The sequence below is a fragment of the Eptatretus burgeri genome, chromosome 7 (assembly GCF_056783735.1).
Source record: "Eptatretus burgeri isolate ZD-2024b chromosome 7, Ebu_testis_v1, whole genome shotgun sequence".
Taxonomy (NCBI): Eukaryota; Metazoa; Chordata; class Myxini; order Myxiniformes; family Myxinidae; genus Eptatretus; species Eptatretus burgeri.
Window position 1 is genome coordinate 22,290,296 of NC_140967.1, and position 11,155 is coordinate 22,301,450.

The following is an 11,155-nucleotide window of genomic DNA, read 5'->3' on the forward strand; positions in this document are numbered from 1 at the left end:
TTTGAGATATCCTGCTCACAGACAAACAGACAAGGGTGAAAACATAACCTCCGTCCACCTTCAGTGACGGAAGTAACTAGAAAGCATCTCAATATGCAAAGCCCATCTGCATCTACTTTGTACTCAAACTAAACTTGATGAAAACACTAGGGATAAAATTTTTGGTAAATTTTTTTAAAGAATGTTCTCCATATTCTCATAATAAAGGTTTGTTGAAAATTTGATGGCAAAGGCTCAAATGGTAAAAAAAAAATTTAAGGTATGTGCTGCACAGACACACACAAGCGATTGCAAAACCACATCTCCCACTGCCTGGGTGGATGGGCTAATAATATGAGTTTGCTTCTAAGAAACTTCAATGCAGGAGGAGTCCATTAGTCAAATCAAGCCTGTGCAATGGTTTGTAACCTATTGTTTGTTTGTCCATGTTTTATCCTTTTTAAATGCTCAACATCAAGCAAGGAAGCAGAACATTCCATTTTAAAGTCGTTTGTATGACTCACTTGAATTTTGAACCACCAACCTCCGAGACTCGACAAAGCGGATGCTGCATCCATCATGCCATTCTTCATGACAAACTTGACCTATAGCTGTTAACCTTAACCACTGGGAAGTTTGGTGGCTTGAAGATCCTGAAGATTTTTAGAATTACTAATGTGTGTCTCTTTTGAGGGTGTAGATTTCCCATCTACAAATAGTTTCCTGTTTCTGTGTTATCAATAGTGTCTATTGAACTGTCTATTTTCAGTGGTACTCGGGAAGAACTCTTGACTCTGTGTGTTCTCAGTGGCAGGTTGTTAAATGCACATGTTGCATGCATTTACTCTGAGGTGCCCCTTAGAGACCATCTGGCATACATTTCAAAAACTGCTACATTATGTGTCTCAGTACAAGTATGAAGAGCTTGCTATCAATGAGAGTGGAATTATCCTCATTTTTGGCATAAAGTCAATGTGGAGTACAAGTCAAATTGGCTAATTTCCCCATTTTTCTTTCCTTCATTCATAGATAAGTCCATTTGGAGTATAAGTAGTGAGCAAAACTGTCAGTCAGAACAATAAAGGTGTTAATTCCTCTGACAATGTCATAACACACCCTGCATAAGGTACTTTCAGGGTCATGAATATTAATGAGCTGTTTTGTGTATATTATTTGAATTACTTTGTGGGGTGACTTTTCAGATAAATTAAGAACGTAAATAGTTTTTCAATGTGTTTGTTATTATATAGAGGTACAGTATTTAAAATAAGCTACAGAACTGTGAGATCATAAATAAGTTAATTCTAAGTGCAAGTCGTGGCCTGGACTTCCAGAGAAAAGTATCGACTTATACGCCGAAAAATACGGTAAATTGCAAATGGGACATTTTCTTAAAATCATTGTTCTCTTTTGTGGTTTGTGAATTTTGAACAATGCATACAAGCTGCTTGGTTGATCAACCTCTTATTGTGCAGAAACACAACGACAGAAATCTATGAGTAAGGAATTGCTTGAGCTACAAGAAACCAACCCAGAATATGCTGCTGAGTTTCTTCTAGATGATGAGGTACTTCAATCGCACCAGTTCTTGTTGGCTTATTGGACCCTTGCTAGTAATGCATTTCAAACTGCATGTGTTGAATCCATCCACTGTTAATATTTTCAAAATATCTTCTTCAATCTCTCTGTCGAATGTTTTCTTTTATCCTGTTGACATTTTAATAGTATATTATGCAGGATTCGTGGACCATGCAGATATTAACTAAAATATATCTTGAATTTTTTTTAAATTAATAGCCCACAACATTATATCAGGCTAGACAAATAATTGTTTGATTCACTTGCAGACTTTGGGTAGGTTCTTACTTAAAATTACAAATACATAAACATTTAATGCTATTTATTTATCTTCGACCTCCTGATTACCTCCACAACATCTTCCCTGATAACCTCAAACTTGTCTTCTCGTTTTCTCTTTCTTTCTTTGTCCAATTCACAGATGTGCTCGACTTTTTTCTTTCCAAGATCGAGGCTCATGGAAGAGCAAAGTGATTGAGAGTATGATCGGAGCTAGGAAGGGTTAATGGGTGAAATAAAGATTATGGGTAGGGATGGTGGATGACATGAAATGGTGGTGCACCAACTGATTGAAACTGTGGAAGGAATAGCGGCAGAGTACAGCCTTTGGAAAGTCATTCTACATTTGCGAGAAGTGATGAACAAATGTGTTTAAATGTGCAGTCAGCCTGGATTTTGGAAGGTTAACCAGTTGGGGTTATTGGAAGAACGTGTGCATTCTGACGACGTTTAGGATTGTCGGTAGGCTGAGAAAGAACAGAGGGAGCTAAAGAGAGGCGGTGAAAAACAGGGAGGGCACCTAACTGACTGTGATGTGAGAGCAACACACCTTATGCTTCTCCCTTATCAAATGCTATCTATATATAATCTATATATAATGGAGCAAGTGTATGTATGTATGTATGTATGTAACCCACTCTTCACCCATTTGTTAGACAGCTGACCTGACGTCACCCACAATTGTAACATGAAATACTTAATCTAAAGTGCCCAGACGACCCAAAATACTCAAACGACCCTGAGGACCCTGAGGACCTAAAGGTGGGGATAGGTTCCCTGTGGTTTGTGATTCATAAAGGAAACTCAAAATCCCGTGAAAAACCATGAATATGCTTTCAAAACCTGCGAAAACACGAAAAAAAGGCAAATACGTCCACGAAAAAACTGTGAATATATGAAGCACAGGGCCACGAATGTAGAAGCAGGTCACATTTTATCAACCGCAAATATGCAAGTCTGCGAATAGCAGGGTCCCACAGTATATAATTTTTGGCTCCTTCTCTCAATGGTGAAGAATCATTAAAAAAAATCCTAGGATCCGGATCCAGATCTTCATCAAAATCTAAACAATTCGTCCCTGCTGCACACACAACCTGCCCACCAAGTTTCGACTGAATCCGTCCACAACTTTTTGAGATATCCGACTAACAGACAAACAGACAAGGGTGAAAACATTACCTCTGTCCACCTTCGGTAGCAGAGGTAGTAACAACAACAACAAAAACAACAACAATAGCCGATCGGAGTTAACCCAGGGCAAGCTTTGCTACGAGACACGTGCTCACAGCTAACTCAGAGCTCGGCATGTAACGGTTACACTGCCCGATTACATTAACGTTTTGCTTTGAAACTCAAAGAGAAACAACATGACCATTCTATGGCACATCCGATTCATATACTAACATGCTTTTCTCATGCACACACTTGCAAAATACTGCAATTACTTCATTTCTTGTGACAGAAAAATATCTGAGTTATTCTCCGAGGTGACAGCAAAACCATGCTTGATTTGAACTCTGCTCGGAAGCGCAACATGCAGAGTTTGATTTTGGGAGCTTAGTTCGAGTGCAGCAATGGGGGGTTTAGTTGGGTCATTGCCAAATTATCTCACTTGATAAATGCTGTCCTTGTCCTTATGGTAAATATCAAACTCTACATCACTTTTACTACGTTTTTATGATATGTTGACATTATAATATTGACATTAAATTGATATTAAAAGTTACATGAAATATTAATTACGTGCGAGGTCTATTGGACTCGTACTCAATGCTGAAAAGACTGAGCATATACACGTCAATCCTTCTGCTGAGTGTGCTTGACTTCCTGTTGCCGGAAGTCCGATAGAGGGAGTGAAAGACTTTAAATACCTCGGCTCCTATACCAATAAGCAGCATGACTTGGAATGCAGAAAAGCTGAGGCTTGGGCAGCATTCCATGCCCTCCATAAAGTTTGGAGATCTCTAATTCACAGACAGAGTAAGACAAGGATTTCCAAAACTACGGTTGAGTCGTTCCTTCTCAATGGGTGCGAATCATGGACCTTGACCAAAACATTGGAGAAATCACTGGATGGTACCTTCACCCGATTGCTTCGAAAAGTGCTGAACGTTTCTTGGCAAGATCATATCACAAATCAGGATCTGTATGGTTCTTTGCCCCACATCTCTGCTATAGTGAGGGAACGCCACCTTCACCTTATTGGTCAAGAGACGCGACATGATCAACTTGCAAAGAAAGTTCTACTCTAGAGGCCTGAAGAACCCCAGAGAAGGGGTCACCCCCTCACTACCCTTTGAGACATAATCGAGAATAACACCAGCTTGAGGGGTGTTGATTTAGTCAATGCCACGTCTCACCGAGAATCCTGGAAAGATCTCATCATGCCACCATGATAAGTGGATGCTAAACAAAGAAGAAGACATGATATAGTTAAAAACTATAAGCTCTTCCAGCATTGTACATCTGGACAAACGAGATCCTGCTTTTCACTGCAGCCCCTTATCGAATAGGTCACACTGCAGTGTGATATGAGAATATTAAATGGTATAATTTTGTATTTAAGGGCCAGTTCAACTGGGGGAGCTTCACCCACACACATGTTTCTGGCTGGTTGGCTATCATCAGCACAATGCAGATGCCCTTCTGCTGAATGAGTTGGTTACGCTCCCTTATATCTCATATGAGACCCCTTTACTGTTCTGTGAGAGGCATTATATCTGGTATGATACAAAAAACAGGTTATGCACAGAAAGGGAATGTGGACTGATGGCAATCTTGACCAACTCAACTGCCACTGAGCTTTGAAGGAGGTTGTTTTTGCTTCACGTGAGCTTGGTATTGGGCTCTGGCTCATTTAAGGACTGATGCACATTGATTGCTGACTATGTGAAGGGACTGTATATTCAAATCAGTTGGGTTTGCCTTCCATATAGAGACCACAAGCTACGTTTTGGCTATGGCCTGATCACATGCATAAGTGTACCAGCATTGTGATGTTAATTTGTACATTTGGAAGCATGAAGGGGTAAATTCATGAAATAGAAAAAGCAGTCCATTGAGGAGGAACTAGCGATGTTAGGAGACAGTTAAATGAGGGAACAGTCTATGAAGCAGATAGGAGATTTAAGGCTACTTTTATTGAACTGTCTTACACGTCATTGTCTTGGCAGCTCTCTGAAGTTCGCCAAGCAGACAAGCATGTTCACAAGGTCATGATCAGAAAAGCCAAGACAAGTAGGAGGGGTTTGAGGAGACCACATGTCCAGAATGACTTGCATTCAGAAAGATGAGTTTTAAAAGAAAGAGAATGAGTAATGCCAGCTATTTTTAGAAGTCATAAGCTGCAACACTGTGGACTGAAGTTTGAAGACTGACTTAGCGAATTGGCATGGTGGCGATTGAAGGCTCCCCAGAATAAAAAGAGAACTGGAGTCGGACAGCAAATAATCCATGTTGGAGGAAAGAGCCTCGTAATTGGAGTGACCACAGATCAAGGGACTGTACACACAACAAGACCAAATCCATAAGCCCCCATTTTGGACTAAGTCCAACAGGGACTAAAAAGCCAGGGGAATGTGGGGAAGAGTGAGAGCTTTGAGGAAACACTACCGCCACCACAATGATCACTGATTCTATTAACGTGGAGGAGGGTGTTAATAAGGAGTGAGACAGATGAATGTGGAACATCTTGTGTGACAAAGGTGAGTGTCAAATAAATAATCCATGAAATGCAGAGGTGACATGGATGGAGACCCCTAAGAAGTTGAAACTTTATTTGAGACCAACAAAGTGATGGATATGGAAGATTAGCAGAGACTGAGGAATTTGGAACATTTATGGGTAGAGGGTGGGAAGGCTGCAGAGGGAAAGATGAATGAGGGAATGGAAAAGATGGGAGGAATGGGACGGAAGAACTGCAGGAGGGACAGGAGAGCTGCGGGAAGGTACCAGAACAAGATGGGCAGCATTTGAAAAAGGTCAATGCAAATTAAAAAATTCACTGCTAGAGTTTAAGCATCCCTAATACTAGAGAGTAAAAAATAATGGATCTTGTTCAAGGAAGTCTTCATCCTACAGTGGACTGAAATAGGCTTGTTAAGCAAAGTCCATAAACTCCAATTGGTGAATGTGTATTCAGCTTTCTCTGTTTAATCCATTGCTGCCTGCTTGCTGCCCTACTTCACAGTTATATTCACCTTATTTTACTCCTCTCCTCTCTTCCACCAGGAATTACGGGATACAAGCCAGTATGTTGTGGGGGAGCTTTCAGCCTTGGAAAATGAGCAGTCACAGATTGACAACCGGGCAGCCAGAGTTGAAAAACGACTTCGATTCCTCATGGAAACTGGTAAGTTTAAAGACATTCTTAAAGTGATGAGATTTATATATTTGGTTTGTTTTTGATGGGTTTAAAAAACCAGGTACAACACCATTTTGAAAGCAGTGTTTCTTGCCAGCTCAACTCTTTGGGGGAGTCTACTCTTGGCTGATGAAGTCCTGTGAGCTTGAAATGGGCCCATGGATTGCTTCCTTTCCCAAAGAGTGGGCTGGCATTGCTAAAAAAAAAAAGAGGTTGGCTGACTCGTATTGCAGTTAGCAATGTGGCGGCTAATGCACTGCTTGTTTGCATTGGCAGTTCTGTGTCTCTCACAGATTGCCTTTGACATGGTCTGGCACAAAGGGCTCCAAGCAAAGCTCCCAATATATTATGGTATTCAGCCTCAGCCCATCTCCTGGCTTCCCAGCTTCCTCACTGGGTGATTCATCTCAGCTTGCATTCATCGTGTCCTCTCTGACCCCCACCACATTTATTCTCATGTCCCTCAAATTACTGTCATCTCACCTTCCTTTTTTCTTTTCATCAATAACCTCCTCACAGCAATGAACAACCCTGTCCATTATTTTGCTAACGACTCCATCCTCCACCCCTCCACCCTACCACCAGTTATAAATCCCAGTACACTTCCTCCCAGTGAACTCAAGACCCTAAGATTTTAAGCCAGCCACCTCAACGGCTAAGCCAACACCAAGCTTTGCACTACTTATCTCAAACGTTGTGAATAGCTTAAAAAATAATGGATGAGTGGGTGAAATAAACCATGACCTGTTCATTTAGTATCTGCTGTCACAGAGGACAACATGACCAGGATTGATGGACTCATACACGAGGATAAGTGTGTATCAATAGACATCATAGATCTGTCTCTTGGTCTTATCAGACTCGATGGCGTAATGGCTCGAGCAACCACTCCGAGTCTGGGAGGTTGGAGGTTCAAACCCCACCCGAGTCATACCAAAGACTTTAAAAATGGAAAGTGCTGCTTCCTTGGATAGAGCATAAACAATCCCCATCAGTTGGCATCCATGAGGAGGAGGAAATTCCTCCTGAGGAAATGCCCGCTGAGTGCGGTGAGAAAAGCGGCGCTATTGTTGTGATGTTGCTGGTATCCAGAGTGTCACAGGAAGTGACAGCACTTTCCCCAAGCTCAGTGGCTTTGTTAAGCGTTTGTCTCGTCAGTATGTCCATGTGCGTGTGAGTTGCAGCTCCATTACGAGCTTCAGACATTGTATAAGTACATGCCATAATCCACAAAAGTCTAGGTTTACTCAAAGTGTGTGTTTCATGGGTGCCAAAAATGCTCACTGATGAACACACACGTTTGCAAAATGCCAGTCTTCTCCAGTGATATGAGGCAGGTGATGAATGCACTCTTGGCATATATCAACACGAGAGAAGAAACATTTGCTGACCATTATGAACTCGAGAGTAAACGTGCATCCATGCAATGGAAACACACATCATCACCAACACTGAAAACGTTCAAGTCATGTCCAACGAACAAGTTTCAGGAAAGGGATGACGACAATATTCTGGTCCCAGAAGGGTGATTTTGTCACTCACTTCAACATGCACTGTTAAACAGTAACAAGTGTAACATACTCATTACTTCTGTGAACAAAATTGAAGCCAGGAATACACACCCCAAGTAGAGGGTCATTCTGCAAGTAGAGGGTCATTCTACAATTGAAGCACTCACCACTGTGGTCATTCTGCAATATGACACCATGTGCCCACACACTGCGAGGGGCTTCAATGCAGTACATTGACGAGGTTGCTTTTGAACTGTTACCCCATCCACCTTCCAGTCCAGATCTTGCACCGTTGGGTTTTCATTTGTTTGGCTCGATGAAGCAGCTCTCCCAAGTCAGAACTTCAGTGATGACTATGAGGTCCAAGAGGTGATGCAAGAATATGGATCAGAGCCCAACCAACATAATTATATTATGAGTGCATCCGTAAACTTATGAGGAGGTGGCAAAGGTGTGCGAATGTGCAAGAGGATCATGTTAAAAGTAATATATTATTCTTCCCCACCGGTGAGGTGCATTTCATTTGCAATTCACCTTACTTATTGACTTACCTTCATATGTTTGCAATGCGCACATTAACGAAAGACTCGGTTGGTGACTTATCATAGTTTGTTGATTTGATTTCTTGGAGTTTTTAATTGTTAGCAGTGGATGGAGGTTATGTTTTCACCCCTGTCTGATTGTGTGTCTGCCTGTTAGCAGGATATCTCAAAATGTTATGGGCAGATTCAGACAAAATTTGTTGGGCAGGTTGGTTGTGTGACAAGGACGAGTTGATTCGATTTTGGTGAAGATCCGGATTTGGATACTTGAATTTTTTTCAGTGACTCTTCACCATTGAGAGATAAGGCCAAACACGATATATAGCACGATATTTCAAAAAGTTGTGGACGGATTATGACAAAACTTGGTGGATGACTTGGTTAGGTGACAAGAACAAACCGATAAGATTTTCATTAAAGTCCCGATGCAGATCCGGCACATCAATGGAATATAAAATGTAAGCTGTTCAGCCAGGCGGAGGTATGCGCTCTACCGAATGCTGTGAGAGTTCTTTGTATTCGACTCAAGTTCTTTGATTAAAAGAAAAATTGCTGATTCTGATTATTCAAGCATAATCTTTGATTCCTAGCTCACTTGAATCCAGGACCTTTCGTTCAGAATCGATAACACGAAACAGAAATTCGCAATATACAGGACAATATAGCCACAGGTCATCATCACAGTTTAATCGCATGGAGTTTTGCCGAGAAAACTTAGCCGATCCAAGACCGCGAAATGCTGAGTGTTTTGCTGGTTGAGAGGGCCGTACATCCACCATTTCTAAATCGAAGATTTACTTTGTCAGCAGTTCTTGATCTCCTTCATTGATTAATGTACAGTAACAAGCGATGAAGCATATAGGCTTACTGAATGTTCGATGCAGATGTGGCAGATGTACATCCCTCTTATCTCAAGTGTACAGTGCAGAATTTCACCAGAAGTTCAGACACAGTCTACAGTATGTCCATAACTAATCCACAAAGAAAAATCTTGTTAACTTTGTTGAAATGTGCTTCATGTTCTCTACTTGGCTGGTATATTTCATGGTGATTATTTTTATTTGATACGTACCAGGGAAAATGTTGCAATGTGTTTTGGAATTTGTGGAACAAACGAGGCTTCAAGCCATTCTGGCTGCACTAACCGGTTTGCCAATAATCTCTTAATACGAGTTCCCTTACAAGGAAGTTCAAACAGAGGAGGAGGCCATTAGACCCATCAAAGCATGTGCAATGGTTGCCAACCTATAGTTAATGTCCATGCTATATCCTTTTAAATTCTGAGCATCTTGCAAGGAAGCAACATGCACCATTTTTTAGTCTTTGGTATGACTCAGCTGGGGTTTGAACCACCGACCTCCTCAACTCAGAGCGGACGTTCTAACCATTACGCCACCACCACCGAGCTCCTCAATTCAGAGCAGACGTTCTAACCATTACTCCACCACCACCGAGCTCCTCAATTCAGAGCAGACGTTCTAACCATTACTCCACCACCACCGAGCTCCTCAATTCAGAGCAGACGTTCTAACCATTACTCCACCACCACCGAGCTCCTCAATTCAGAGCAGACGTTCTAATCATTACTCCACCACCACCGAGCTCCTCAATTCAGAGCAGACGTTCTAACCATTACTCCACCACCACCGAGCTCCTCAATTCAGAGCAGACGTTCTAACCATTACTCCACCACCACCGAGCTCCTCAATTCAGAGCAGACGTTCTAACCATTACTCCACCACCACCGAGCTCCTCAATTCAGAGCAGACGTTCTAACCATTATTCCACCACCACCGAGCTCCTCAATTCAGAGCAGACGTTCTAACCATTACTCCACCACCACCGAGCTCCTCAATTCAGAGCAGACGTTCTAACCATTATTCCACCACCACCGAGCTCCTCAATTCAGAGCAGACGTTCTAACCATTACTCCACCACCACCGAGCTCCTCAATTCAGAGCGGACGTTCTAACCATTACTCCACCACCACCGAGCTCCTCAATTCAGAGCGGACGTTCTAACCATTACTCCACCACCACCGAGCTCCTCAATTCAGAGCGTACGTTCTAACCATTACGCCACTGAGCCTTCTTCAAATTGTATCTCATTAGAATTTTAGCTCACATTTTAATGGATAATCTTGTGGCATAACTTGTATTTATTTTACAGTTTCATTTAATCTTCACTATGAAGCTTGCATTGAAATTTGATGAACCATCATGCTCGATGCACTTTTCACTGGTCATTGATTTGGGACGTGACAGTGCTACAGTTAGTTGGTGTCTACGTTCTTACTGATGCAACTAAATATGGATCTCAAGCCAATGAGAGGTTGCTTTTGAATGCGGGATTTCTTCCTGTGAAAGCTGTGATATCAAGGTGTATGTTTTGAGATTTCCTATCAAGGTCTCAAACTTCTATAGACAAAGTTAATACATTCATTGTTCTTGGTTCCCCCATGTACCGTATCTCATTTTAGTTTAACTCTTCTTCTGTTACAAAGAACATGTAGTTTTGGAGTTTTTGTGAACAATGCGCCATTTTTGCGTTGAAGTTGGTTATCTTGTGTCAGAGTGGCGACCAGTCCACGATTGTAACCGTTGCCTTGAGACCGCTTCAACAGAAATGACACTCAGTACAAGAGTTTGATATGATGATGGTGGTGGTGGTGGTGGTGGTGGAGGTTTGGTAATTTACATGGATACGGTTGTGGTTTAAGGGTTTTATTGATGTTGGTTATTCTTGTAATTTCAGATTGGTGTAAATACCAAGTGATTTCATAATTGTGTGTGATGCTGTTATGTGTAGTTTGAGGTTTATGTTGATGTTTTGCACTTTTCAGCGTGTGTGGAGGTTGTTTCAGTTCGTGGAGCTACCGGAGTAATGACTTCAACTTAGTTTTC

At 41.7% G+C, this 11,155-nt stretch overlaps 1 protein-coding gene and 1 long non-coding RNA gene across 16 annotated transcripts in view; one reads left to right on the top strand and one right to left on the bottom strand.

Moving 5' to 3' along the window:
- EHBP1 (EH domain binding protein 1) overlaps positions 1-11,155 on the top strand; it is a 340,218-nt gene that overhangs the window by 268,209 nt on the left and 60,854 nt on the right. For all 15 annotated transcript variants that reach the window (XM_085887653.1, XM_085887654.1, XM_085887656.1 and 12 more), the window contains 2 exons: positions 1,455-1,546; positions 6,067-6,187. In XM_085887653.1, coding sequence (XP_085743779.1) covers positions 1,455-1,546; positions 6,067-6,187 — 213 coding nt within the window. The remainder of the gene's footprint in view (positions 1-1,454; positions 1,547-6,066; positions 6,188-11,155) is intronic.
- The window catches only part of LOC147022817 (uncharacterized), a 91,110-nt gene that overhangs the window by 11,873 nt on the left and 68,082 nt on the right, over positions 1-11,155 (bottom strand). The window lies entirely within an intron of this gene.